The following is a 15,504-nucleotide window of genomic DNA, read 5'->3' as shown; positions in this document are numbered from 1 at the left end:
CATTATATGAAAAGACACAAAGAAAAAACATCAAAGTATGTTCTGGGGAAAACACACACACACAGCCCCAGACCACGCAGCGCATTTATACAAATGTAGTTACAAATAAATATCATCTAAAACTGTGTTTATAACACTGTTTATTAAAACCAAAGTCAAATTATTCTGCTTTACAAATTAACAAGTTCTCTTTGTGGCTATAGACTGCTTCTGAAATTTGAATCTGGAAATTTGAATACTTTACACATTGATCAGGTGCTGCATATATTGTTTGATAAATTATTTTTCTTTAGACTAACCATAAATATATACACTTATATCTGTATTACCATATTATCTTCAGCTTCTTCCTGGACACTTCATTTTATTTAATTGAGGATTAAAGTGGTTGCAACTAACAAAATAAATTGACATTATCTAAAGAATCTTCATTGTGTTCTGAGAATTCTCCCACAAAGGAGTTGAAGGGTTAATTTTAAGATCCAAGGGGATTGAGCACTGCGACAATCTGTCATGCACTTCCATTTGGCAACTAAGAGTCAAATGTCCGGTCTTAAAGGAAACCTACTTTACAGCAAACTTAAAAAGATGTGGTACTCTGTTAAATTGGCTTGCTTACCGTACTTCAAGGAAGTCTGTTACTCTCTCACTTTCTAGGTCATTTCACCGCAGCAGTGTCTTCAACATTAAAGCATTTTATTGGCTGCAGAGCATGTCAGTCAATAAGGGTTAATGACAGGAAGTGGCTCTAAATTTCACTCTCCAGATGAAATGACCAGACTTCAATTGTAGTATCAGATATCATGTTTTAAAACGGAAATAACTGTTTAAACTCATGTTTCTTTCAAAACTACAGAAATCAAATGTTAGTCTATGTCAGGTAAGGTACTATAATTACTTTGTTATCCACAACAATTTTAAGGAAGTTACAAACTGTATGCAAGAAATGTCCTTTCAGCACTAAGTAGAAAAACCTTGCAATACATATACAGTACTTCATACAGATATACGTTATTTATTTATTTTATATATATACACACACACACACACACACACACACACACACACATAGCCTTCTTAAATCTCTCTCACAGATATTCAGTTCCCTTTTCAGTATTACAAGCCTAATCAATTTTATTTATGGTCTAAAACCTGTAATTAAGAATGTATTTTTTATCCAGTAAAATTACAATATAAAACTGCTTTGCTTCCCTAGATCCTAGTTTTCCCAGATAAGGTTTCCACAGCAAGTTTGATTTTGCTGGCAATGTGTTTTACTGGTCACACAACACACCAAAGCAATGCAGTCAAAAATGGAAAATGCATTTATTTGCAGTGTACACATACCAACAGTATGTTCTGATTGACATCTAATGTTTGCAGTGTGATTTATGTAAATGCCCAATTAGAATTTTATTTATATCAAAGTTTTAAAACAAACTTTTTTTTTTTTCCTTTAAATACTGGAGTATTTATAAATTCAAGGGCATGCCTTGATTAGCTCTTAATTCCAAAACTTCAGAAGATTCAGAATTTCATGAGATGTTCCACAAATGTTGTTTGATGAGAAATGCCTGTTTTCAGCAGTTCTATTTCAATCAGTCTGCAAATTATAACAAAAAAGAAAAGAAAAAAAGGAGGACAGGAGCCCGCTTTACGTTCAGTATTGGATGCTTGGGAAATGTTTCATGCTCTTTGGAGCTGAGCATGATTGTTCCGTTAGTCCAGAGGCTCCTGTTTTATCCGGATGATAGAGGGGCCACGCTGCGCCCTCCGGATTTCCCTCCGCAGAACATATTCGCTAAATTGCGAGGAGTCCACTCCCCCGCCACAGGAACCCACAATCTCGAAACCTCTCTGCTGCAGCCTCTCCAGAACCTGCAACAAAGCACACACACACATTTTACCCCACATACATGCACCTAATCATGCTCTACAATAACCGGAGCTGTACTGGTAGAATGGCTACTTATTTGCCAGAGTCGAATAGTTAAGGTAAAAATAGTCAACTAGAAGGGGCTCCCGAGAAGCCTGGACGTCACCGGTTCAAGTGCAGGCTATTCCATTGCCAACCGTGGATGGGAGCCTGTAAGCTGCCCGGAGCCATGCTGTTCTCCCATGCTGTAGCTGTGGAGGCGGCTGCATGGCAAGTCTGCAGTGTGAAAAGAAGCGGTCGGCTGACAGGACACACACTTTGGAGGACAGTGTGTGTTCGTCTTTGCCACTCTTGAGTCAGCGCAGGGGTGGTGAAATGAGCTTAAATAATAAGTTGGATATTCTAAATCGGGAGAAAAAAAATAAATAAAAAAATTGGCCACTACTAAATTTTATAAAAAATTGTCGACTAGTCACCACTTTAAAAAAAAAATTAATAAATCATGTGTTTGACAATAAAGGCAGCATGGAGTTTAATAGGTTATCTGTGTATGTGCAGCTTTAGAACACTTGGCTGTTTGTCCATAATATTTTAAAACTGCTCTTTTTTTTTTTTTTTTTTTTTTTTTTTTTTAACTCTATTAATGTTCTAAAATGAGTTATATGTATTGGATTTCAACCACAACTGAACTTCATTTTAAATGACAAGATAGTGGGTAAATCACTATTTATTCTAAAGTTTTAAACACTTAATATACCAAATGTAAATGTAGAGATTTAGGAATATATTGAACCATTTTTGTTTTTTAAACATACACTTGTTTTTGTAAAAATTTTATATTCTTTTCTATATACACTATTCAAACTATAAATAACTGTATAAAGCGTGCAGTTTGTTTACTTTGACTTTTATAGTCTTAGATTTCACATAAACAAAAGATTTCAGAGAGAATTTGTGAAAGCCAACTGATTTTGTTTGTGCAAAAAAACTACGAATAAAATGAATAAAGAAAATGAGAATTCTGGCCTGTAGATGTCTTTTGGACACAACTCATACGTTTTAGGATCTGGACTACAAAGTTATATATTTTTATATGCAGTGTATTATGGAACAAATAAAAATGTTACCACTCATAATAAACTTGCATCTTCCCACTGCCTGCACATGACCCCCTTGTAGCCGTTATCTCAAGAACACTATGAGATCACATTCCTTTAAAAGAGCCCTATGGGAGCGTTGTTTTTCTGTGCCACTTGGCAGCTCAGAAGCTCTCCGGGCTGGACTGCGTGCCAAACTACAAAGGTCTTGCACTGCTGGCAATTTCCATCTCCTCTCCATTAGCACAGTTATGGAACCCAGTGGCAGTTTGTTTTAATAACCAAGAAGGATTATACACCACCACCCCCTCTGTGTTCTTCTGCAAGACGCAAGTTCTAGTCAGAGCCAATGAAATCCACACCTTCTTAACCCAAAAAGAGGTTAAAGTTACGGGGAATGGGTTCAAATCAGAAATCTGTAGCAACTGGGGGGGGGGGGTATGACTGCACGTTATGTCAGTTTCAGAAACGGCAGTGACAAATATGCTCTATTACATAACAAATAACATTCAAAGAAAGAATACTAAAATGTGTTTTACGCATTTGTAAGAGTCATACTTACTGTTTTAAGCACTTTTTCAAAAGACGCTCACTTGAAAACACTATGTAACACAATTTTTGTTCCTGGGTAGTAAGTATTATTTCCTAATTGCTTATGCCTCAAAAGTGTAGAAAACGGCTATTATTCCTCACAAACTTTGCTTTTGTGACCAGGACAGTGATATTTAGAAATGTACCTATTACCAGTGAGAAAATGGGAGAATGTGTCTTTTCGTTCACATAAAGTCAGAAAAAATATGAATCCCAATTAACATGTATTTATATTAAAGTAATACAAAAATGACTACAAAAGATTTAGAAGCGAGTAGTTTTTCGAGATTTACGATTATACTGTAAATCACTTTCACAAATCAGCCCCCAGATGTAGTCTCCCATCATGTTCTCGTTATACTGTCCTTGGTAGCGGCGTTCAAAGTCCAGTATATCCTGGTGGAAGCGCTCGCCTTGCTCCTCCGAGTACGCTCCCACATTCTCCTTGAATTTATCAAGATGAGCATCAAGGATATGGACTTTGAGGGACATCCTACAGCCCATTGTGCCGTAGTTCTTCACCAGAGTCTCAACCAGCTCCACGTAGTTTTCGGCCTTGTGATTGCCCAGGAAGCCCCGAACCGCTGCGACAAAGCTGTTCCAAGCCGCTTTCTCCTCACTAGTGAGCTTCTTGGGGAATTCATTGCACTCCAGGACGAAGACACTGGCTTTGACTTTTGCCTCAGACAGTTTAGAGAAGAAGTCTTGAAGGTACTTGAAGGCTGCTGACTCCTTATCTAGAGCTCTGACAAATTGTTTCATAAGGCCCAATTTGATGTGCAGTGGTGGCATCAGCACCTTCCGGGGGTCCACCAGTGGCTCCCACTTGACGTTGTTCCTCCCCACAGAGAAATCTGTCCGCTGTGGCCAGTCCCGCCTGTGGTAGTGCGCCTTGCTGTCCCTGCTGTCCCAAAGGCAAAGATAGCAGGGAAACTTGGTAAAACCACCTTGGAGACCCATCAGGAATGCCACCATTGCAGCCTCTTGATGCCATCTCAGAAAAATGTAGATATGTATCCACTTAGGCAGCTGGAACTAAACTGAACTGGTGGGCTTAAGGCCCCTGTATTTATACTACTATTTATATTACTGGAAAGTTCTAGTAGTTACTCCAAGTTTACTCAGCACTGAATCTATCTGGAATTTTCTGGAAAATAGGTAAATTTCAAAATATCGCTGTCCTGGTCACAAAAGCAAAGTTGGTGGGGAATAATAGCCATTTTCTCTACTTTTGAGGCATAAGCAATTAGGAAATAACACTTACTACCCAGGAACAGAAAAAAAAAAAAAAAAAATTGTTACACAGTGTAATCACTGTAGAACCTTACATATTAAATACATTTACTGGAGAATATGTAAACCTCAAAAGTTCTGATATAGGTTTTTTGATGATTTATTTATTTTTGTATTTATTTTTTCAATATACGAGTCATTTGAATGGGCCATCCTCTCTATAAAGGATAACATTTTATTATTATGCAGTGTACTGCAGGGCTTATTAAATCCTATTGAGAGAAGTATTTCAGATTTTATTTTATTCTTCAGTTTTACCCAACTTCATATGCCCAATTTGAATCTCTCCTTCACCTCTGCAACCCACTGATCCATCGGCAGGCTGCCTTGATTTCCACTTCCACGCATATCACCTTTTTTCACTCGTCAAAACTAAGCCCCAGATGTTACCAAACTACTGAACCCTGGGGGCAAGGACCCAGCTTGGTCCTCACCAGTAGTGGGCGCTGAAGTACCATGAGGCACACCATCTCCTACCTTCTTTCCTCGCTGGACCAAAAACTTGACTTGGTCATACGCCAATTGTGTTGACTAAAGAGTGCTATTGTTTCTTGCCGAACTAGCAGTAAACTATCCATTATGAAGACATTTTGCCATCATTATTGAAAAAAAAAAAGTTCTAGTGATCGTTTTCTTTTTTTCTTCGATTTTGGTATGAATTCCATCGTCTTCTGAGGTAAGGTACTACCTGCTATGGCAATGCCAAAGATGTAAAATACTGTTTATTTGTTCTGTATTGTAAATGCTCAAAATATTATTTGTTGAAGTTGTTCATAAATTTTGGATTTGGTTCTGTAATGCTCCCTGGTGTGGCAGAATCTGTTTCATTAAGTATTCTCACATAAATTTGTTTTCTGTCTGTGTCAATACAGGATAATTAAAATACTTCTTTGCACTGTTGTAAGTGTGACATTGTGAAATGCAGCTTTATTGGAGCCACTAGTTTTGTATTTTTGAAGTATTGTTTGTTAAACTTTAAATTCTTACAATAGCCAAAATGTAATGCAGAATACAATATCTTTACAAACAATAATCTTGTCTTAGGCTGCAGGAAGATGCTATGTGAAATAATTCCTAGACAAGTTACTTTCCACATTTACTATATACTAACTTCCAAAATACCAGGTTGGCTACAACTTCCCAGCAAGATTAAAATGGGACCCCTTGTGATCCGATAGCGGCACTTATTTGTGTGTAGGTTGCACACTGTTGCAAGCTTTGTGTTTCACAGTATTTTTATGACAAGACCTCTCTAATCACTGGAACATTGAGGGGGGGGTGGGGGGGGCAGTAAAATGATGAGATCAAATACACTGAATAGGTTCATTCACATGAATTGAGCTCAGTGGAGAAGGATCTAAAACACAGCTGCTGTGTAGAAAAAAAAAAAAAGGACCTATACAGGGCTCCAGACAAACTTTTTGCCTTAGGAGCTAATGGCTCCTTATCCAGTAAAGTGTGCCACTTTAGGAGCAAGTCATATTCAGCTGCTTAAAATACAACAACTTGCTAAGACATTAAAGTGAATCTAAAACAGTCACTTAATGTTTGCACTCATTCGTTTGTTCCCTCCTTGTGTTGAATGGTTAATCTATGCAGCTGATGACTGCAATGAACTCAGCATGTTTATGTTTTAGATATTTTTCAAGTGTTGTTTATGGAATTGGTGACCGCAACTTTAATTGTGTGCAGCTGTAATATTGGAAATAGCATGCTGCAGCCCGCATATTCCATGTTAAATAGTGAAGTCCTGATCCAAGAGCATGTAACACAAACAGCTCTTATGCTTACATGTTACTATTTATTTTTACAGTAAAACGTTGGTTTCAATGAGTTCATTCTGTTATTTATGATATTAAATACACCACAGCAAGTAAACTCATGTATTTTAGATATTTCCAAGCCATTGTTTTTCACTAAATTTAGTGAAAGGCAGTTTTTCTACTGCAATCAAAGTAAGTTGGAGTACATTTATTTCATTTTTAATTCCCTACATTTCTCAGCAGTACACTTTCTAATTACAGTCCCAAGTATTTCTATGTGTTCTGCTTTCACCGTTTAAAACTGTCAATTTCAGAAATTTCAACTTGGGAGACGGGCTCCCTGCAGCCAGCGCAAGTGACGGTTTTCCTGGGGATCTGGCTGGTTTCCCGCTACATGCTCACTTCCTTGTCGGCCGACCGGGTAAGCGCATTGCAAGTCTGTCTGTGCCTTTGTCATCTCAGACAGTCAGTGCAGGTGGTGTTGCGCCAACGATTGCTAGGTCTGCTGGCCACAGCCTCTTCTGTCCTCCCTCTCGGTCTCCTCCATATGCGCCCCTTGCAGGCATGACTCAATGCTCAAGTAGTTCACCCAGCTCGAGACAGACACCGTCAGGCGACGTCGTCTCTGTCATGTTGGCGTCCCTGAACTTGTGAAAGAATCCTCGGCACCTCAGCGACGGAGTAACTATGGGTGTAATATACTGGAGAGAGGTGCTGACCACGGACGCCTCCAACCTCGGTTGGGGGGCAGTTTGGAATGGCAGGGGGACCCGTGGGGTCTGGACTGGCAGGTGGCAGTATGCCCACATCAGTGCTCTGGAACAGAGGGCAGTGCACCTGGCCCTGCACCATTTTCAATCTGTGCTACAGGACAGGCATGTATTAGTGTTTCGAACCAGGCAGCATACCTGCTTTTGATGGGGCCTCCTCAGCACGCTGAGTGATGCCTGCATCCCCAGGTGGTAGCCATAATTTGGCACCGGTTCGGCAGCGCAACAGCCGACCAGTTTGTCTCAGAGGAGTCCACACATTGCCCTCTGTGGTTCTATTCAGGAGAGGCAGATGCCCTCTGTGAATCTATGCCCTAGCCCACAGCTAGCCTCAGGGGTTGCTGTATGCCCCCCCCCCCCAGTGCTGATCCTGTCTTTCTTGGAGAAGGTAAGGAATGAGGATGCAAGGGTCCTCCTGGTTGCGACGCACTGGCCCAGGAGGATATGGTTTGCCGCTCTGAGCCAGCTCATTCAGGAACAGTCATGGCGGATCCCGCTACAAAGGGACCTTTTCAGTGCAGGCTCAGGGCCACCTGTGGCCTCCAGACCCTAGGTCAGTCCAGCTGTGGGTCTGGCCCCTGAACAGGAGCGTCCGAGTGACCTTGGACTCTCAGACTCTGTTATAGCCACACTACAGAATGCTAGAGCCTCTTCAATAAAGTCTCAGTATTCTTACAAATGGAGGATTTTCCAGGAGTGATGCTTGGTGAGAGACCATGACCCCACCTCCTGCCCCATGTCGGTTGTTTTACAGTTTCTACAGGACTCCTAGAGGAGGGTAAATCCCCCTCTATGTTGAAGGTGTACCTGGCTACTCTATCTGTTTGCAACGTTAAAATTGACTCTGTCTCCCATAACTCATTTTTTGGCAGTGCAGTTTTTAAAAGGGGCTAGGCAGCTCCACCCTCCCCTTAGACCAGTGGTTCCTTCCTGGCATTTGGACTTGGTTCTAGAGGCTATTATGAAGGCTCCCTTCAAGCCTCTGCATTCAGTGGAACCTAAATACTTGTCTTTTAAGACAGCCTTTCTCCAGGCCCTTCCCATAGAGTGTTCCTGTTTTCACTTTGCCAGCAGCGGTGATAACGTTACTTTACCCACTAAGCCGGCTTTCCTGCCTAAAGTTGTTTCACAGTTTCACTTGAACCAATCGGTGGAATTGGAGGCTTTCCACCCCGCCCCACTTCTCCTCTGAAGCAGATGAAAAACTTAACACACTGTACCCTGTCAGGGCGCTGAGGTGTTACATTGATCGCTCTCATGACGACAGACAACCCAGTTATTGGTGTGTTATGGGTCGCATACTCAAGGTCAGGCACTTTCCAAGCAGCGTTTGTTGCATTGGATAGTGGATACGATGCGGCTGGCTTATGAGCTGTCTAACCTACCCTCTCCAAGTGAAGTTACAGCTCACTCCACTACAGGGACTATGACGTCTTGGGCAGTGTTTCATGGGGCATCCCTACCTGACATATGTAACACTGCGGCATGGACCACACTGCATACATTTACAAAGTTTTACTGACAGACAATGAGGCTACTTCAGTGGTGCCTTCTGTGGGGTCCAGAGTCCTTGATGTAGCTTGCCCTCTTGCGCAGCAGCTTTCCAGTGGCACCAGGGTAAGGCTTGTGGCTGCTTTGGCTCACTGAGACAGCTTTTCATTTCCCAACTCGTAATGGTTGGCATTTCGAGACTGAAAGGGAATGTTAGGTTACTTACTGTAACCCTGGTTCCCTGAAAAAAAATGCCAACCATTAAATTTGCGAGGTTGCTAGCCTTCATTGCCATACTGAATCAAATGGCAAAGGGTGCTGTGTGACGTAGCATCTTGTTCCAGAATGCAACAGACACGTGGTCACACCGGGTCTATCAGGCAGCTTTTTAAATATGTGCTCAGGTCATGTGACACAAGGGTCATTTCCCAACTCGTAATGGTTGACATTTCCTTCTCAGGGAACCGGGGTTACGGCAAGTAACCTTACGATTTCTCGTGCCCTAAAGTTTTTATCTAAATGGTTTTCTCTTCGGTTTTGCTATTGGGAGGCATATCAAAAACACATCGGGACCTTATGCATGTTTCCAATCTGGCTGAGCTCGTAATTGTTTGTTTTCTCTCATTTTAACAAAAAAAAAAAATAATAATAATCGCTGGAATTCCAACATTTTACTTTCGTAATCATTGGGCATTTTTTTTGAGAGATGTGTATTCTAATATGCAGAGAATGTCCCTTTCTTCTCATTAATCTGTCGCACCAACTGAGTCAACCTGTAAACTTGAACCTACCTGAAGAGCTTTCATTCTGATCATGTTTTTGGACAGAGATGAGGTTGTTTGGCTGCTCTTCAATCCATTGAAACACAGGGTTTTCTACACCGGGCCATAAACACTTTCCTCCCCCAACTCATTTTTTTTTGTTCACCATTTTTAAGTTTGTCTTTGTTCCATCTCTAGGTAACGTATGTTATTATTTTTTAATTAATTCCAAACTCTCTTTCAGCATAGCGCTTGCCATGCTTGTCAGCAAATTCAACAACATGAAATTTCAAACCTGTTGTGTAGCTTTTTTGTTTTTTCTGACTGTCCTGCTTTATTCGTTTTCAAATACCTGCATAAAATATTGCATTGCATAGCTACAACGAACGCAAGACTTGATAAGTTTACTCAGCTTTCTAACCAATAGCCTATGGATCCCAGTGGTTGATTCAGTCTGAAAGTTGACAAATCAATGGCTCAGGAGGGTGGGAATAAGGAAATTCATAGAGATGGGCAGTGATTGGATTAATAGTGAAGCAATATAGCTGTGACATCCCCATTTTTTTTCTCCACAAGCATGCACCTGGGTCGAGAGATAATCAAGTCAAGAGTCTTAAAGCTTGTGTTTGACATTCAAGATAACTAAAGGGGTACTGAGAATTAATTAAAATGTTTTATTAGAACAGTGTTTTTGTGTTTCTACCTAGCAATATGACCTGAAAGATCCTGAAAAAATAAATTGGGTTGTTGACAGGCAAGTTGTGAGCCATAACCATGACTGCAGCAATCCCTTTAGTATATCATTTGTGGCACTACAGTAGTTTATTATTATTAGCTAGCATATGTTGCACCGGTGTATTGGTCACCATCACAATAGTTGCATGACACTGGGGTTACAATATTCCTGTGGTGTTAATACAGCACCTCTGGACTTCCAGGCATCTGTATTTGATCAGATTGTTACCATCCAAAACATGTGATATGGAGGCTTTTTTTCTTAACTAAGCGACCTCATAGCGCATTCATAAATATGGACACGTTTTTAAAAAGGAAGGGCAGCATTTTTGTCGCTTTGGCATTAATTTTAGTCGCAGTCTGGAGCTCTGCCTATAAATGTACTAATGTTATGAAAACACCATATGTCATTTTAATAAAATGTATGCCTCAATGTGAGAGGAACCATAACCATTTTTGGTTTGCTTCTTGAACCGTCATTCAGTTTTCATTCAGAGTATTGTTTGCTTGAACAGAAATATCACAAGCCTTCACTTGAGTTTAAGCTCATCATCACAATCAACAAAGCAGAATTCTAAACGAAGAACTAATTCCAGACATGTGACCATGTTTCCCAGGATGTAGGCTGGTAGGGCCTCCCTTGAATCTCACCTGCACAGAGTTAAGGTGGCAGTAGCCATTGAGCGGGAAGCGTATGACATGTGTGGAGTCGTGGTTCCAGCCAGAGTTGACAGAGTTGCACATGACATCACCGATCTCTGGGAAGACCTCCTCAATGAGGGACTTGTCTCCGCTCAGAGTGATTCTCTCGCCCAGGTCTGGCGCCACCCGCACTACCAGGCACTCGCAGGGGCGGGAGAAACGACCCAGCTCCCGATCCTGCTTCCAGCGCTCCAGCTCTGCCAACATGGGTTGCAGCTGGAAGTACCGCGCCTCTTCATACAGGAGGCTGTAGTCCTGGTGGAACAAGAGGAGAAGGGCCTTAGCAACGCAGCACCGACACTGAAATGATGACACAGAGAGACGATTTTGAAGCAAATGCAAAGAGAAATGCATGTTACCCGAAAAGAATTCAACAATTGTAATGGCACAAAATTAGCAATAAACAGGAGGGGGGAAGGATGATCTAGTAATTGCTTTTTGTTAGTTGTATATTAACACTGTTTTATTCCTCTCTATACTTTTCCCTTTATACTTCAAAAACAGAACCAGAGCTTTATAATAAAAGTAGCATGGGATTAAGCAACCATATTTTTTAGAATTATGTACAGTTTTTATTATTATTATTATTAAAATGTAGTATAAACACACATATGCTAAAACACGCATACAACTTGAGAGGATGGCACCACAGGGGTGTCCAAAGTTAGTCCTTCCACCCCTGGTCGTTGTTCCAACCCTGTTCAAAATTGTTTAATTGAAGCAATTAAACCTCCACCCAGACTGCAAAGCAGTTAATTCTCATCCTACCCGGTAAACCTGGAGCGGAATAGCTCTCCAGGACCGCGATTGGCCATTACAGTATTTAAGACTTGGACATTAAAGCAACAACCCTTGGCTATCACTACTCAATATTGTTGTCTCTTTGTACTATGTATTGGTGCAAATGTATTTTTAAACAACATCGCAACGTCTATGTTATTTGAATCCATATACCCTGGCCATTCAGAGGGAGGATTGTCCACCACTGGTACCATTGTGTTTAAAAAAAAAAAACAAACAGCAATTGCGTTAAAAAAAAAAAAAAAAAAGGAAGTATTACTAGTTTTACTAATCATTTAAAATCTAAATACATTTCCAGAAGCTGTTTTTATACCTACTTTAAAATCATCAGGAATAAGAAGTTTGGAGGTCCTGAGGAAATTTAAAATGTATCTGAACATGTGTCCATCTCTGTCAATGAAGTAGTGTTGTTTGAGGCTGTCCAGGACAATTGGCTCAGTGCCATCAAACAGCCGGCCAATTCTGTAGACAAAAAACAAACCGGGTATTACCATTTTACCTTTGCTCGCTCAGAATTAGGACCAAACATATTACATTTCTTGGCAAATATATCCAATGAGACGTCTTCTATTTTGTCACTTGCCAAATCATATTTACTATCAGGGAAAGATAGGAGCTGCTTAAAATCATACAGAAACCAGAAAAAAGGTTTTAAAATACAGATGGACTACCAAAAAAAAAAAAAATCAGCAACCAGAACACAATGGAAATTATCAAGAAGTGTGGAACAATAGTGTCACGAAAACAAAATACAACTCTCATTCATGCTTTTTATCAGGGTAACGCATCAAATGTGGCATTTTACCAGACTATGCCATTTGCTTTTCTTTTTTGTTCACATCCAGGACCTTGTGAAATTTGACAGTTCCAGTTTAAAAGGATAAAGATTTTAAAATTAAAAAAAAAAAAAATTAAAAATAACTTCAAAAGACAAACTTCTTATATAGAAGTTTAAACCCATCCTGTTGACAATAACATTGAATGGGCACAAATGCAATTCAAGCCCACCAAATCAAGGAGCATCTCTATAATTAAAGGTAAAGTAGTAGATGAAAGGTTCTACATTAATGGTGAGGCAATACCAACAGTGTCCAAGAAGCCAGCGAAAAGTCTAGGGAGATGGTACAACGGGGATCTAAAGGACACAGTTCGTGTGGGAGAAGTTAGACAAGTAGTGGAAGGGTTGAAGAGCATAGACAGCAGCGCTTTACTGGGCAAACAAACTCTGGTGCTTTCAGTTTGGTCTACTGCCAAGACTACTGTGGCCACTGACTGAGTATGAGGTTTCCTTGACAACAGTTGAGAAGCTGGAAGCTTTAATCAGTTCATATGTCAGGAAATGGTTGGGAGTTTCACGCTGCCTCAGCAGAGAGGGACTTTATGGTAAAGGAATATTGCAGCTACCAATCTCTGCTTTAAACGGGAAGTTTAAGTGCGTCAAAGTCCGACTGGAAATAACATTAGTAGATTCACGCAACAAATGCGATAAGTCATTATTATAATACAATAAGTTATGCAGTTAACTCAAAGGAGACAGCATTTCTATTAATTAGGGTGATGAGCGTACATGCCATCAGAACACCATCATTAAGAATACGTTCTATAAAACGTGTGGCTTGAGGGATTCAAAGACATAGCGCTTGAAGGGCTGGGTACAGCTGTGAAGCGAAATTATGTTTTTTATTTAAAGGAAGTGTAGATCTATTAGACTAACGATGACTGGTGGTAGCAGACTGGTTGGCTGGAGTGTGAAACGATGCTTGAAAAGCAAGCATCAGTACAGAGGCATGACAAACAAATCGCACACATTTTGCACAGGTGTACGTTTTGTCGCTTGAAGGACTGATTCATTTGTTATACAACTGACACCCTAGGCTTGCTTGCTGGAATACATAAAAGTGGCATCTTCAGTTGCAGTTACAATGGCCTACTGGCAGACCTGATAGAAGGCACTGGTTAACAGAATCTCTTTTGGTCAGTGTGGAGAACAAACTTTGCTATAGATTTTGATCCCCAATATAAACATTTTCAACAGTGTTTTAATGTTTAAAGATCTACCCCTGTATAGCAACTGTGATGTATTTGCACTAAAACTGTATTTGAAACACAAGGGAACTATTTTATTACTCCAGGACACGGACAAATCATTTTTGTTTCGTTTCAAGGTGAGCAGCTGCCTTTCTGCACCATAATGAGTGGTGATTAACCCATCAATAATTTGTAAACTGTACAGGTGCAGTTTGTCTGCAGGCTATGTTTTGGTTTTCTTTTGTCTGTTAAACAGGCCACTCTCACAAATAACTAACATCTGATAACCAATAGGGTTCCTTTCTAGCAAAACGTACCTCATAATCATGTCAGTAATTAACTTTGAGGAAAGGTCAAATTTTGTATTTACAGCCATCGCATGGGATGTATTTTACGGTCATACTTGTACTAATAAATGCCAGACACAACCTCACTTGGCTCTATTTTTTATGTGGTGCCCAATGCTGTTTTCATCAAACATGAAGCAAAATGACCTGCCAGCTACTTTGTTTTCTTTATAACCCTGGAAAATGGCCTGCCGTGTGAAAATGAAGCCTTAAGAACATGGCTAACCTAGGAGATACCTGGAAGCACCGTTAGCTCTACTATAGTGTGTGCATGGGGGAACAGTGACATGCAGATACTGGAAAACCTGCTTTGCCAACACGAGTTGGGACTATAGATTTCAGGGATCTGAATTAAGTCAACCGAGAAGTTTCAGTTTCACACAGCATCATGGGGACTGGGACTAGAAACTCTCTTCCAAGCATTTGTTTATTTTTTTAAAATTTTATTTTACAACCAACTGTCTGGGTGCCATGTATGTATATTATAAACAAAGTGGTTTTTGATGCCAAAATATACATGTTACATTAGAAGGAATATTGTAATTTTAAATGATCCGGCCACTTCTGAAACTGTATTTTAATAATTGTATGCCATTCAAAAACTATAGGCATCTTATTAAACTTTCACTGACTAATTAGAAATGGGAATTGGGGGGGATGGGGGACAGACACATGAACAGACATGGCATGTATCCTTCTCAATATGGCAACCATATTACATCAGTGTCATGGCCAGCAACACATTTACATTGCAGGGTGCTGTAAAATATCATTAGTACAAATTAAATACAATTTGAGTTCCTCTTTCCTAAGCTATATCAGAGTTTGAGCATCCTTTTTAACCTCCTGACTGACCAATGCTGCCACTGTGGTTAATATGGCTAATCCCAATTGACTCTGTTCTTGCAGAGAACAGTGTGGCACAGCTTGAAGTGTCATCATCAATAGCATCACTGCACATACAGAAAAGCCACACCAATAAATTGAACATGGCAGACAGTGGTAAGATAGACAAAGCCTATGGAGAAAAAAAAAAAAACACAACAACCATGAGAAAATAAAAGGCATTGTTACCCATTTTTGCTAAACGTTTGTGAAAAAAGCCAAACATTTAACAGAATCAGAAGTATCTAAATTGTTGTCAGCGAAATGTAACACTAATAAAAAATATTTTATATATTTTTGGTTTGATTTTATTCTGTTTTGAAACGCATCACGTTGTTTGCTGGTCATGATTTACTTTAGCATT

At 40.0% G+C, this 15,504-nt stretch overlaps 1 protein-coding gene across 3 annotated transcripts in view; it reads right to left on the bottom strand.

Moving 5' to 3' along the window:
• Positions 1-1,077: 1,077 nt before the first annotated feature.
• Positions 1,078-15,504, bottom strand: part of LOC121314434 (BTB/POZ domain-containing protein KCTD1-like) — a 47,610-nt gene continuing 33,183 nt past the window's right edge. For all 3 annotated transcript variants that reach the window (XM_041247705.1, XM_041247706.1, XM_041247704.1), the window contains 3 exons: positions 12,198-12,342; positions 11,029-11,334; positions 1,078-1,878 (listed from right to left, as the gene is read on the bottom strand). In XM_041247705.1, coding sequence (XP_041103639.1) covers positions 1,720-1,878; positions 11,029-11,334; positions 12,198-12,342 — 610 coding nt within the window. In that variant the 3' untranslated portion in view covers positions 1,078-1,719. The remainder of the gene's footprint in view (positions 1,879-11,028; positions 11,335-12,197; positions 12,343-15,504) is intronic.

Source organism: Polyodon spathula, chromosome 4 (assembly GCF_017654505.1).
Source record: "Polyodon spathula isolate WHYD16114869_AA chromosome 4, ASM1765450v1, whole genome shotgun sequence".
In the NCBI taxonomy this organism is placed as follows: Eukaryota; Metazoa; Chordata; class Actinopteri; order Acipenseriformes; family Polyodontidae; genus Polyodon; species Polyodon spathula.
Note: the sequence above shows the minus strand (reverse complement) of the source record. Positions and strands in the feature narration are given on the sequence as shown.